The sequence below is a fragment of the Exserohilum turcica genome (genome assembly GCF_000359705.1).
Source record: "Exserohilum turcica Et28A unplaced genomic scaffold SETTUscaffold_13, whole genome shotgun sequence".
Taxonomy (NCBI): Eukaryota; Fungi; Ascomycota; class Dothideomycetes; order Pleosporales; family Pleosporaceae; genus Exserohilum; species Exserohilum turcicum.
Window position 1 is genome coordinate 1103011 of NW_007359948.1, and position 13922 is coordinate 1116932.

The window sequence follows — 13922 nt, forward strand, 5'->3', positions numbered from 1 at the left end:
AACATACCTTGGTGTCATCTACTCGACTATTCATCGCAGTTTCTTTTTCCTAACACAGAACGGTGTATTCACTAGGAAATTACCACTTTGAAGGAAATCGGGTGTAGGAGGGATGGTGAGGTACGTGGCGGATGAAGGTCCAGATGCGTTTTTTTTTCATGGCATTCGGTATACAGAGGTTAGCTGAGTTTGGAGGGTATATACGTGTATGTGTAGCGCTGTGTTGTGATATGATATCTTTTTTTGGACAATATAAGAGGATTGTGTACATTTCATCTGCATTATAAGCTTGTTGGACAACTGCAGTTTTATATAGTGTCACCATGTAAGTACTAACGGGTATAATGTCTAGACATCGCCCCATCGTGCTATGATTCTTTTCATCACTTCCCGATTTCTCAAGAGGAGCCTTAGTTCAGTCTTCTAGTGAGTGCACTTTCCCTCTTAACCATCTATCAAACTCCGCCTTGTACTTGCCAAAGCCCCTTTCCACACACTGCCATGCACCTTCTTTGTCTCGCCCACGCTCGGCAGCTTTCTACAATTTTGGGGGAAGGAAGCATTATGAAAATGACAGTAGCAATGCTACACAGCCATAAATGTGAATTTCCCATTCGCAATCGCTCAGCTCTCTCAATCACCAGCGGAATCTGCTATTACTATCGCGCACTCCCACAGCACAACATCGCTTCAGAACATTTACCATCTGCTGAACCTCAGTCGTTGCAATGAGCCAGGATAACTCTGACGAATGGGTGTCGACGTCTGGAGAATCCGGAGAGGTGGCAAAGGAGGAAGGGTCTGATGAATGGGTGTCGACATCCGACGAGTCTGGAGAGGCGAATGAGCCTGGTGAAGGGTACGAGAAGCATATCTGATCACATCCTCCTGAGAAAGGAACACAACAGCAAAAGAATATCTTGCAAGAGAGCTGGCTGATGAGAAATTTGTAGTGCCCAGCAAAATACTGCTACTGGATCCTCTGGATCGCGAAAGGGCAAAGAAGCCCAGCTTTCGTTTGAAAAGAAGACTCAGGAGGAAGTAGTAGAAGAAGCGTGAGTCTACTCTCACTCCCTCACTTCCCGCATCTTCCAGCGTATCCTCCTTAACCCCTAGAAGCCAATGGAGCCGACGAATCTCCACGACATTCCTTCCAAGGCCTCACTCTATCCTGACTCTACACGCACTAACACCACCCACACATTAGAACCGCAACCCGCCGACGCAGCTCATCTCTATCCGAGGGCCTAGCCAACCTCTCCGTTGAATCGTACAACGCGGCTCTCCCCCCACAACCACCGCCCTCGCCCCCCCACGTATCCAAATTCCCGCATCAATTCAAGCATGGGCCTGAGCACGACCGCACGCGCTCGCCCAAATCAAATTTACCAGACTACCACGACCCAGAGTCCAGTACGCAGCGCCGCGGCCCAGGCGTCCCGCGCAACCCCGTCTCGGATACGTGGCGCGACGATGCGTATGAGAAGAAGAAGGCGACTATGGACAAGATCATCGATCCGGCCAAGATGCAGGATCGGTGGAAGTGCGAGTACTGCAATCACTTCAATGACAGAGGAATTACGGATGTTATTCCTCCAGTCAAGACACGAAAGAAAGAATCCGGTGGCGTGTAAGTTCTTTTCAGTTTTTTTTTTCGTTCGTTACCTTGCATTTGATCTCATCTCACTTGATCTCATCTGCCTTTCCTCTTCATACCACAATGCATCATGCCCATCTCTATTGCCATCATCTAAAAACAGCCACCTCTACATTGTAGCTCCAAACACGCAACGCAAGCCCCAATCCCGATTCCCAATCCGCCCGCTCCCGGCGTGGGGCCCGGCGAGCAGGTCAAGTGTGCGTACTGCGGCGAGCAAATGTTCGCTGAGATGTCGCGCTACGACCCGCGCGAAATGGCCGAGGACGGCGTCCGCTGGGACCAAATCGAGCAGCCTGACAATGTCAAAAATGCCATGAAAGAGGTGGCTGGGGTGGCGGCACATGAGCGCGTCCAGGAGCGCTGGGAGGGCGACAGGAAGAGGAGTATTCAGGAGCTGGAAGAGCAGAAGAGGAAGAAGAGTATTGCGGATAGTGTTGTGGGTGGCGGCGAGGAAACGAGAAAGGCGGAGGAAGAAGGGGAGGAAGAGAGTGAGAGCGAAAGCCCGTTGGATCCGAGTGCTGAACCGCAGAATATATGGTGAGAATGCGGGAATAGGGATGAGGTGTGTTGTTTTGAGGAAAGCACTATCGCTACAAGTGTAACGCATAATTATACATGAATGAATGAATGAATGAATGGCCCCATCACCAATCCAATCCAATCCAAGGTATCAATCAACTAGAACAGCAAAAGAAGAAAAAACAAAATCAAAATGCACAACTCTGTACAAAAAAAAAGAACACGATGTCCTCCAAACTTCAACACGCAACTCACATCCTTTCTATCCCCATACTGCCATCTACTACATATGATACTTCACTCTCGCCCAGAATGCTACCAACTCCCAAGCCACCACACCAAGCCGCCAAGCCCCATTGTAACACCCAAATGCCAGGCGATTCCCCAGGCCATAGCAAACAGGTACTTTGGGCTAAACACAGTCCAGATGAACAAATGCTGTCTGAGCACCGTACACGCGAGCATAACAGCAGCGAGCATAGCACCAGACCAGAAGGTCAGCAGCGCAGCATGTGCGCGCCACTCCTTGGCCGAAGCCCTCGTTTCCCTGGCCGATTCCTCTTTTCGCGCCATCTCGTTCAGCCACTCGCGCTCGCGCGCAACCCAATCTGCAACATGCATTTCAGACGTGTTGATGTGGCGCTGCGGGCGGCCGTGCGCGCCTAGCAGGAGCAAGCCGGCGAGAGACCAGTAGACGGGACCGGCCCAGTTGGATAGGAAAACGAGGGCGCCAACGGCAACGACGTTGTACCCGGATATGGCGTTGTACGAGTTGGAGAGGTCGATGGAGGAGATGGAGTTGCTGTTGCCGAGCGCGAAGAAGGCGGTTTGGCTGAGGAGTAGCGTGGTGAGTGTTGTGGCGGTGGGGGAGAGCTCGATGAGGGCTGTTGTGTAGGGGGTCAGTAAGTGCGGATTTACGAGGAGAAAGAGGACATGGCGATATGAAAGGCAGGAAAAAAAAAGACTTACTTAGGAAAAAGTATTGCAGGCGAAAGAGAAAGTAGAGGGGGATGTTCTGGGCTTTTGTCTGGGTAAATAGGAAAACGGTAATGAGGTCGAACAAGGCGACAGCAAGATCTAATTTCTTCCGTTTTAGCAAGTGAGTTTCAAACAGCATTCTGCGTGGCATGTGAGAGAGTCAGAGACGTACCGCCATTTCCTTTTGCTCCGCGCCTCTTTCTCCGGTTGGAGCGTGTGCGTTCTGCGAGCGTGATCCAGCATGCGCTGAGAAGGAGACCGCCAAAGACCATGCGTGCGAGACCGACTAGTTCCAGGCTCTCGACCATCTGCATCAGGTGTGTGCTGATGCCGCTTGTCAGTTCCGGCGCGTCCTTTGCTGTGAAGGCTAGCTTGAAGATAAAGGCCGTTCCGCAGAGTGGTATCACGGCAATTGTGCCAAACATGCGGTTCTGGTCTGTCGACTCGAATTCCACGCTTCGTGACTTTGAATCAGTCTCGAATGTTGCGATGGCACGGGCAATGTGCCTAGAGAGGCGAATGGTTGCATCCATGTATGTGGCGCCGATCAATGCCCACAGGATGACCGAGTTTCTCCCGTGGAAGATACCGCTGTTCACGATATCATCAGCGCCAGCGTATTTCTGTCCGGTTTGGTTCCATCGCCTGATGATTCTGTGGATGGCCAACGCCATGATGGCGGGGTGAAAAATCCATCTAGTGTACCACTCCCTTCGTATGTTGGTGAAGAAAAGGCAGAGCAGCCAGCCAGAAGTGGCCCAGTACCAGAAGTTGTGCTCTTCTTCCACGTAGGATGACGCGAACATGAGGACGGTATACAGGATGAGAGACAGGCTGAAGTAGATGCCGGCTGGTGTGACAGGCTTGAAAGAAGGGAGAGTAAAGTAGGCCAAGCAAGAGATGAGCAAAGCTAGGCCCGTACCCATAAAGAGACGCGGTACATTGTAGTTGGATGCGGTGCTTGACATGGTTTCCTGAGCCATGTGCATGAACTGATATTGTTAGTGTAATGTTCATACACCAACCAGCTCGTGATGGACATAGAACCTACCTTGTAAAAGCTTGCATAATCATCCTTCCCGCTTGTCATTGAAGCAACAACCTCTCGCCAGAGACATGCCAATTTCTGGCCATCAGTCCCCTAATCATGTTAGTAAGTTCAAAGGCAATGATCACAGGACATACATCATATCCCTTTGCACACTCGGGCGCACTGTCTGATGCTGAGAGTGATTCCCCAAACTTCAGGCTGGTGTATTTGGCTGCGACAATCTTCTTCATCTGCTTCGCATTGCGGTAGAGAATCTGAATGCGATCCAAGGCTGCACTTTGTTAATCGAAGGCACCCACCAGCAAGCACGTTTACGTACGTTTATTCCAGAATGGAAGGAAATCTTCCAGGAAAACACCGAGATTGTTCTGGGGCACTGGAAACCCAAGCAAGCCAGCCAGCGTTGGGGCGATATCGCTCTGTTCAACCATGCGGTAAAAATCAAACTCGCCTTCGTTTTTAGGCTTCACTGGACTTTTCTTGCTGGCAGGCTTCGTAATCTTGGTGAGCTTGGGACTCATAAAGACTAGGGCTGGAGATGTCTCGCCAGGAGAGGAGCCACCGTGGTTACCACCGTCATTCATGCCGTGGTCGCCGCAAAGAACAAACAGCGTTTCAGACAAGTGTTCCTCATTTTCAATAGCAGAGTAAATGTCGCGAACAATGCCATCCATTTCAATCTGCTTAGGAACCATGTTGGGGCTATGGAATGATTAGTGCTTTGGACTGCCAGTCTGGGTGCCGTTTTACCTCTTCGGACCAGCCTTGTGCCCAATGTGGTCCAGGCCGAGATAATGCATAATCATTGCATTCCAGTCGCTGTTCAGCAATTCATTCGGAACATGCCTTGTCACATTATTGTCAACCTCTGTGAAATCCTGCATTTTCAAATCAACATTCTATTGTTCCTATATACGGCAGGACGCGTATGACTGACCGAGACAAAAAAGCTGCTCGTTCCGTCTGCGCGCTCGAAGACATTTGGAAAGAGCTTCAGCCAGGTATCATCGCCGTACATGACCAGCTTCCCTTTGCCATTTTCAAAGTCCTTTGCCTTGATCTGCGCAAGCCAAGTGTCCTGAGTCGCGAGTGTCGAAGTGGTATCAGATTCGGCAAAGTTGAGAATTACGTCTACAAATGAGGGGATGGAGCCTGTGGTGATGGCTTTTACACGCGGCATAGTGATTGTAGGAGAGGTAGCGTGCGCCGTGAACGGGAGGGCGGTTCCATCACGAATCAGACTAGAAGGATGTCAGCTGTGATGCGACTTTGTGTCGTATTTCCCCGGAGGCTATCGTACCTCTGCACAAAGCTCATGCCACTCTCCTCTCCATATACAAAGTCGCTCCTCAGCGCGTCAACTACCATGAAGACTACCCTGTCAAACGGCGCCGCGGGCGGCTTTTGCCAATGCTCTCCAAGCGCCTCAGAGAATCCAAGCTCTTCATACTCGGCGAGACCAGGCATAAAAGGTTTGTACGGAAAGAAGCCAGTTGCGAAGACCAGTATCGCGACCGGGATCAAAAGGTTCGCGACCGCCAGAAGCAGCGTTCGGGGCGCCATTGTGACCTGATTACCTACTAATTAGTCAATTGGAGATTGTAAGGAGCGGCAGTTGTCATGACGAAGCGCGAAACAGTGCCGGTGTAATTTCGACACGTCCATCATGGTGTTGCGAAGACGCGACGTTACGTTTGAGGCTCACGAAGTCAGGGTCCTGGCTCTAGGCCCAAAACAGCTTGGTCGCAACGCCATAGTCCGGGCCAATGACATCACTACCTCGGAGGTCAGCTTCCCCCCACGGGTGCTCGGGTTAACACTCTGTTTTCTATCCATGTATCCGACACCATTGGGACTGACTGGCTTGACAAGGACGCACCTCCGTGTCTACACCCTGGCCCCCCGCGCTCTTCTTCCAATCCGTGCTATTTGCTCTTCGGCCCGTACCGCAACAGTCGATCGAAAGCTTAAAGGACAGCTCACCGCATACCTCCACCAGCAACAGCTCTCCCGTGACCCCAGACTCTCACGGCAACAAACGAACATGTCGTTTCTCCTGCCTGGTCTTCGCCGAGGCCTGCTGCTCAGCACGCCACTCATTCTCTCGACACCTCTGCTGGCATATCAACTTCGCAATGGACAGCGCATTCGCTGTGATGGCCCCGATCCCCTCACCAAAATTACCAATGACTTGAAGAGCAACTACACCACCGAAGCAAAAACGCCCGTCATCACTCAATCAGGTGTGATGAATCCCGAGACAGTTCAACAAATTAGCATGGGAAGTATTCTGGGTGTGATTGGAGGAATAGGACTCAGTGTCTTTAGCAGGCCATTGGCCATATTGATCGGGTTGGGCATCTTTGCTGTGCAGGTAAGTTCAATGTCTTGTTCACTATGCTCTATTCAACTGTCTATGGTGTATCACTAGAACGCCATGCATAACTCTTGGATATCTTTGTAGACCATACGGTCCATGCTTCGAAAGGGGAAGGTGAAATTGACACATATGCTAGTTCATCGAATCGCGCGGTATCCACATCATACCGTATGCATTTCTCCAGCGCCGCATCAAGTCGGTGAACATCCAGTCGCTGGTCCGGGACAACGTTGCTTTCAAGTTGTCATTTGGCCTCACATTCGCCATGGCAGCATTTTCAGAGTTCTAAGTTTGGCGCTTTTAACAAGTCGCTCAGTACGCGGGTGGGTGAGGATAACCATGAGTGAAGCGATGCGCTGGGTTCATCGTCTGTGGCTGGAGCTGCATTTGCAGTTGTTTGCAACTTTGCCAGAAGGCCTTTATGGTGTCCTTGAAAGCTACACTGTTCTTCGCATTTCTGTATATACGTCAGCTTCTGGCCGTACGCATTCTGACCGAAAATCAAACATACCTAGACATGCTCTCAATGAGCTTTCGTACCATGTCTTGAACGCCCTGGTCTTCTTGGAAGCGCTGCAGAAGTGGCTGCTCTGCCAGCGAATTTGTGATGTAAGCCCTTGCGTTCTTATCGGCCCTCATCAAAGCACGGAGAGGTGCGACAATGTGTTCCAGGCTGGTAAAGTCTACCTCTCCACACACATTGGAGATGAGTGCGAGACAGACAGAAGGACCAAAGTGGGCCACAATCTCCTGCGTCGTGACATGGTGCGGGCTATGTGTATTGCCTGCGAGCTCGAAGATGTCTTTCCACAGCTTGGCGGCGGCGCGCTTTGGCAATACTTCAGGGGACTTGATCGATTCAACCGTGAAGCCAAACATTCCCGACAAATTCCCGGGAGACTCTTGTGTCATGATGCGCGGGTCGGCGTTGATGAAGTTTTGAATGAGCTCAATGCAGCCAACGGCGATTTCCGGATCGTTCCTTGGGTGCTGAAGTGCTTGCATGATGCTGAGATTGTGCTGAAGCAAACGCTGTGCCTGTTGCTGAAAGCCCTCGGGTTGTTTGTGCTTATGAGATGATATCCAGCAACATGCGGTTTCTAGCACAAATGGCAGTCTGGGAGTTTGCACAGTCGTCTTGGTGATGAAATCGATTGCTGCAGAGAGGGGTAAGACAAAGGGTCCTGATATCGCCTCTTTGAAGCCGGTGCGCAGAACGTTGCACGCAGCTTCGATGATTTCGTCATTACTGGAGAATACCTGTGTCATGTAGTTGACAAGATTAATGATTTGGTTTTGTATTTCCTTGCCGGGCCCTTGCAACCAGAACGTGGAAGGCGCTTTGTCAGATTCCAGATCTACCACTTCCTCGTCTGAGGCTTGCATAGCCTTTCCAATGTTTGCCAGACATTTTAGTGTCGTCAGTGCAAGTACTTGGCCTTGCTCTGGATCCCCTCCTTCTTTGGTAATGTGGATTGCTTGCATGGCGTCGCGGGTAATGTACTGGAAAAGATGGCGTACGCCTTCCAGCTGCTTGTCTTCTGTGTCCTGAGCTTGCACAATGGCGGCGATGCCTTTCAAAACCATGCTCTTGGTGAACTCTTCAGCTGTTGCGTAGGTGATGAACTGCTCGTACATTTGGAAAAATGAGGTCAGCTCTCCTGTCAGAGATTTGCGGCATTCGGAACAAAGCGAAGCAAAAGACTTTGCGGCACCATGGGCAATTGCCGGTTGAGCCAGTGCAGTAAGGAGAAAGGGGAGAACCTGAGGGAGGAACTGTGAGTGTCGGAGGAAGAAGTGGTTTAGAGCAGCAACGAGCTCAACCGCCGTCCTCCGGGTTATCGCAGGTACATCAGGGCTGCTGGATATTGTCGAGAATAAAGGTTGCTCAAAGAGCCGAAGCAGACGCTCATCTGAGATTCGGTTCAATGCATCAGCAATAGCAATGAGCCCAAACAGCCCAGTTTCAAGATACAGCCATTTCCCCGCGCTCAGCCCATGCAGTGCAAAATCGACGAATTGATCAGTTAATACGTCCCGGAGGGGGTCATACGCGTCCATGATGATATCGCGCACATCGATACGGAACACCTTGAATGTCTTCTTGGCATCGGAATCCCAGGATTCGGTGACGTCGGCAGGCGGATAGATGATTTTCTGGACGAGCTCGGAAATGGCTTGAAGGACGTTGGCCTTGGCGGTACCCATCCATTCTGGCACTGCCTCCCCTGCGGGATACAAAAATGTTTCTTCGGAGATGGCGCTGACAAAGCTACTCCAGAAGTCAAGCACCACGGGGGCGACCTCGTCTTCTGCACCCACAGGTTCGGGAAACTTGAGAAGGTCATGCAGAAACGACATGACCTGCTGGTAGTGTGCATTTTCGGGCTGTGTGTAAATGACCTTGGACTCGAGTAGAATCTGTCCGTAGGCCACAATAATTCTTGCGAGCGAAATGGTTTCGGCATCCGAGTTCTTCAAAATCTCCAGACCCCATGGGCCGGAGATGGCCGACCACAGCATCTCTTGGTGCTTTGCTTCGAAAAATGTAGGGTAGTTTTCTAGGATCTCGGCTACCAGTTCCATAGCATCCTCAACATGGTATTCGAGGCAGGACAGAGCGAGCTCATTGACAGACCGGAGATGTTGAAGGTTCTCGGGACTGTCTTTGAACTCTGACTGGGCATAGAAGATCCAACCTGTAAAACACTTTAGGGCCGCTATGCAGATCTTCTCTCCCTGCTGCACGGAATCGGTGTAGTTTGGATCATCAATCGACGTCGACAGCCATTTGATACCACGACTAAAAGACACATGGAGGAGGATCTCGACACTCTCGACATTTGCCGCCATGCGGTCGTGTGGTTTTCGGCCTGGTACATTGGATGGCTTCTTGGATTCGTCGGCCAAGCTCATGACAAAGTCCAGCATGACCAGGAGCTGCTCGTCGGAGAATTGGGGCAGGAGGTCCCATGTTGAGGGGTGCTCGCTCAGGGCCGCATCCAAGACTGGTCGCTGGGCGGCAAAAGAAGCGGCCAGGCTCCGAATGCACCGAGTCCATACCGAGATGGGCTTGGTGAAGTACTGGGCGAGGGTGGAGCTAATCTTGCGAGTGGCAATGGACGTAGTAGGGCGTGAAACGAGGTGATGGATGAGTGTTGACAGCAATTGCTCGGAATCTTGCTCGCTCAACTCGGCCGAGTCGGCGTTGAGCTTGACCGTGAGGGTGAGGGCGCCAAAGAAGCGGACTTGCTCGTCGTCGCTCTTGAGCAGAGCATTTGCAATCTCCCACCCCTGAGGCGAGCGCTGGAGCACGCGCAAAGTGGCTTCGGTTTCAGAGATTTTCTTGGCCTGGCCAGGCTCATACAGCGACTTGACGAGGCGCTCAATCTCTTCATAGGGCAGCGGAAACGACTGGGTGCCGTTGCTCGCCATGGTGGAATCTGCGACGAGCGTCAGCAGATTGGGCCTTGTCGACGTTGCCGGCGCTGGTTGGTCTCGCGTGGGTCACAGCCTGCAGTGCTCGGAGGTGATTGTCAGGACAGAGGCGGCGACAGCCACACCGGGCCCGATGATGACACGGAAGAAAAAGTGCGCATGCGATATGGCAGGGCTGCTCAGGTGTCATGGGCAGCGTGGTGTGGGGAAGCATTCATCCAAAAACTAGCTGGCATGATGCCCAAAGCAGGAAGGTGCGACCGGCGGGTTGGGATACGGGCGCCAAACAAAGGCAAATTGGACTACTTACTCGACAGGACGGTGGGTGGGCTGCAGCCAGAATGACGTCGCGGTCAAGACGGTGGCGGGCTCAGCATGCTTCTGGCGTGTCCAGGCGCAGAGTGCAGAGTGGAATGTGGTGTCAAGGCGAGGGTGAGGGTGAGTAGGGCGAGGTAGACAGGCCTGGGTGTAGGTAAGTAGGCAGGCATACTTGGGTACTTGTAGGCGCGTGGTGGGGCAGACAGAGCAAGAGCAAACAGCGACGGGGGCGACGGGGGCGACGGGGGCGACGGGGGCGACGGGGGCGACGGGGCGAGTCCATGGCCTTTGCCCGCTGCAACCACTGCACTGCACTGGACGCAGGCAAACAAAGAGCCGCGACACACTCGAGACGGCCGTCTGGCGATGCGTGGGCGGGGCGAGCGCGTCCAGGGAGCGTCCAGGGAGGTAGTGGGCGACTCGCCGCGGCCCTCGAAGGCTGTCGGCGGGGTGTCGTGCATACAGTAGCTATCCCGACCGACCATAGGCACGAACCAGCGTGTCACTCCTCTATGCTCTTCCCGCGCATCCTACGGCGGTCACACGCGACAACTACAGTATATGTAGCCGCAAAGACGCCGCCTCCCCCCCGCCTCCTCTTCCACGCTTCTGCCGCCCTGCGAGCCATCGACATGGCCAAAGTAGACACGTCCCACCGCCTGGCCGAGCTCCGTAAGCTCATGAAGGAGCGCAATGTCGACATCTACAGTAAGCCCGCACGAGCCTGGCGCCTACACACACATAGAGAGCGAGAGCGAGATAGAGAAAGCCATGTGGCTGACCCCGCGCAGTGGTGCCCTCTGAAGACAGCCATCAAAGCGAGTACATTGCCCCGTGTGACGCCCGCCGAGGTCAGGACCCCCCGCTGCTCGTCGCATCGCACCCATTGACACGCACCTAGCATACATCAGTGGCTTCACGGGCTCTGCTGGCTATGCCGTCGTCACCCAGGACAAGGCTGCCCTCTCGACCGACGGGCGCTACTTCAACCAGGCCGAGAAGCAGCTGGACAGCAATTGGGAGCTGCTGAAGCAGGGCATCCAGGACGTGCCCACGATCCAAGAGTGGACGGCAGAGCAGGCCGAGGGCGGCAAGGTCGTTGGCGTCGACCCGAGTGTCGTCACTGCAGCAGACGCCCGTAAGCTGGCCGACAAGATCAAGAAGAAGGGCGGTGAGTACAAGGCCGTCGACGAGAACCTGGTCGATTTGGTATGGGGCGCCGAGAGGCCTGCCCGCCCGAGCGAGATGGTCATTGTGCAGCCCGACAAGTACGCGGGCAAGAGCTTCACCGACAAGATTGAGGATCTGCGCAAGGAGCTGGACAAGAGGAAGAGCCTGGGTTTTGTCGTGTCGATGCTCGACGAGATTGCGTGGCTCTTCAACCTCCGTGGCAGCGAGTATGTGTGGCCAATGGTCCTTCTGAGTCGCCGTTAACGCTGTGCAGCATCCCTTACAACCCAGTCTTCTTCTCGTACGCCGTCATCACGCCCACCGCAGCCACCCTGTACGTCAACGACAGCAAGCTATCCGAGGATGTGAAGAAGCACTTGGGCGACAAAGTCAGCATTCGCCCCTACGAGGCGATATTCGGCGATGTCACAGCGCTGAGCAAGGAAATGTTTGCAGCCAACGACGAGGGCGCCGCACCAAAGAAGTTTCTCACTTCCAACCGTGCTTCGTGGGCGCTCAACAAGGCTCTCGGTGGCGAGGACAAGGTCGAGGAAACTCGAAGTCCCGTTGGCGATGCCAAGGCCGTCAAGAACGAGGTGGAGCTGGAGGGCATGCGACAGAGCCACATCCGTGATGGAGCGGCATTGAGCGAATACTTTGCATGGTTGGAGGACCAGCTTATTAACAAAAAGGCGACGCTCGATGAAGTAGACGCTGCGGATAAGCTAGAGGAGATTCGCAAGAAACACGACATGTTCATGGGTCTTTCGTTTGACACCATCTCGTCAACCGGACCAAACGCAGCCGTCATCCACTACAAGCCAGAAAAAGGCGCATGCTCAGTCATTGACCCCAAAGCCATCTACCTGTGTGACTCTGGAGCACAGTACCGTGATGGCACCACAGACACGACGCGGACGTTGCACTTTACCGAGCCGTCGGAGATGGAGCGCAAGGCATACACGCTCGTTCTCAAGGGTAACATGGCCCTGGAGCGAGTCAAATTCCCCAAGGGCACGACCGGCTTCGCGCTGGATGCCCTGGCCCGGCAATTCCTATGGGCGGAGGGCCTTGACTACCGCCACGGTACAGGACATGGGGTAGGCTCATTCCTCAACGTGCACGAAGGCCCGATTGGCATCGGCACGCGAGTGCAGTACTCGGAGGTGTCGTTGGCCGTCGGGAACGTGGTATCAGACGAGCCTGGGTACTACGAAGACGGCAAGTTTGGCATCCGCATCGAGAACATGGTCATGGTCAAGGAAGTCGAAACCAAGCACAAATTCGGCGACAAGCCGTACCTGGGCTTCGAGCATGTCACCATGACGCCGCACTGCAGAAAGCTCGTCGACATGAGCCTGCTCACCGACGACGAGAAGAAGTTCCTCAACGAATACCACCAGGAAGTCTATGACAAGACAAGCCACTTCTTCGAGAAGGACGCCTTGACACTGGCGTGGCTGAAGCGCGAGACGGCTCCGTACTAGCACCGTGTATTTAGCGTAACATAGAATTGGGGTTTTTTTTGTAGCCGTCAGCCTAACACGATGTGGTGCTTGGTTGTGTTTTTTTTTTCGGTTGGCTTGGCAGCAGCAGCAGACATATCATACTTTGCAAACACATCGCTATTTTTTTTAGTTCGTGAACCCTACATATTATCCCGCAAGCATAGCCCATACCTTCGGTCGACGATAGGGTCAAAGAGGGGAGGAGGGGGGGGGAGGGCAAGACCCCACTCGGCCCGAAGGACCCACGATCAGATGAGAAGAATGGTATCAGTATTATTCGCATCGGTAAGTAGGGTTTAGTTTAGTGTACCGAGTGCACACCACACCACACACACACCATGGATCTCGCAAACTTCCCCCCTTCCCCTCGTGCTCACCAGACCACCAAAAAGCCTCCAAAGTCCAGGGGCCCGACTAAACCCGCCGCAACGGCAATTCACGGGCCAAGACCAGAGCACCCCCGGGCGGGATTTGGCGCCGATTTTGCCATGTGCATGTGTCAAAAGGGCGCGCATGGGTGGTTGGGGGGGGGGTGGGGTTCTAGACGGTCCTGGCGTTCTGCCCGCGGATCATGGCGGGGCAAAGCTTGCGAGCTTTGCTGTGTGTGTGTGTGCGTGCTGCTTACGAGGTTAGTGAGCATGGGGGGGGAGGGCACATCTAAAACAGGACAAAAAAAGAGAGGGAAAGGGGAGGAGGAGTTTGGGGGGGGGGGGCGATGCCCAGGGCCACATGTACATGTAATACATTTTTTGGACACTTTTTTTTTGACTCACCATCTTACCTCTTTTTTTTTGCGGGACGAGGGAGCCAGGCGAGGGACAAGGGTCTCTCTCTCTCTCTCTCTCTCTCTCTCTCTTCCTTTCCCGTTCCCCCCCCCCTCCCCCCCTCCTCCCAAGACAT

General features: G+C 53.4%; 5 protein-coding genes across 5 annotated transcripts; 3 read left to right on the top strand and 2 right to left on the bottom strand.

Annotated features, from left to right (window-relative positions):
• Window positions 1-728: 728 nt before the first annotated feature.
• Window positions 729-2201, top strand: SETTUDRAFT_26616 (uncharacterized protein; the record flags this gene model as incomplete). The annotated part of the gene is made up of 4 exons (XM_008024697.1): window positions 729-859; window positions 954-1055; window positions 1208-1630; window positions 1778-2201. The coding sequence occupies 4 exons, from the start codon at window positions 729-731 to the stop codon at window positions 2199-2201; spliced, it is 1080 nt and encodes a 359-aa protein (XP_008022888.1).
• A 293-nt stretch (window positions 2202-2494) lies between these two features.
• Window positions 2495-5844, bottom strand: SETTUDRAFT_176074 (uncharacterized protein; the record flags this gene model as incomplete). Its single annotated transcript, XM_008024988.1, has 10 exons — window positions 5509-5844; window positions 5146-5449; window positions 4959-5086; window positions 4528-4910; window positions 4343-4479; window positions 4209-4298; window positions 3330-4149; window positions 3149-3256; window positions 2703-3063; window positions 2495-2591 (listed from the first exon to the last, which is right to left on the bottom strand). Exons 1-10 carry the CDS (start codon window positions 5769-5771, stop codon window positions 2495-2497), a joined length of 2691 nt encoding a protein of 896 aa, XP_008023179.1. The 5' UTR covers window positions 5772-5844.
• Window positions 5845-6252: 408 nt separating this feature from the next.
• SETTUDRAFT_37907 (uncharacterized protein) lies at window positions 6253-6877 on the top strand (the record flags this gene model as incomplete). The annotated part of the gene is made up of 3 exons (XM_008024737.1): window positions 6253-6582; window positions 6673-6702; window positions 6725-6877. 3 exons carry the CDS (start codon window positions 6253-6255, stop codon window positions 6875-6877), a joined length of 513 nt encoding a protein of 170 aa, XP_008022928.1.
• Window positions 6878-6900: 23 nt separating this feature from the next.
• On the bottom strand, window positions 6901-10023 carry SETTUDRAFT_104916 (uncharacterized protein; the record flags this gene model as incomplete). The annotated part of the gene is made up of 2 exons (XM_008024989.1): window positions 6901-7045; window positions 7100-10023. The coding sequence occupies 2 exons, from the start codon at window positions 10021-10023 to the stop codon at window positions 6901-6903; spliced, it is 3069 nt and encodes a 1022-aa protein (XP_008023180.1).
• An 824-nt stretch (window positions 10024-10847) lies between these two features.
• On the top strand, window positions 10848-13131 carry SETTUDRAFT_128091 (uncharacterized protein). Its single transcript, XM_008024990.1, has 4 exons — window positions 10848-11052; window positions 11136-11195; window positions 11246-11741; window positions 11789-13131. The coding sequence occupies exons 1-4, from the start codon at window positions 10857-10859 to the stop codon at window positions 12999-13001; spliced, it is 1965 nt and encodes a 654-aa protein (XP_008023181.1). The 5' UTR covers window positions 10848-10856; the 3' UTR covers window positions 13002-13131.
• The last annotated feature ends 791 nt before the right edge of the window (window positions 13132-13922 follow it).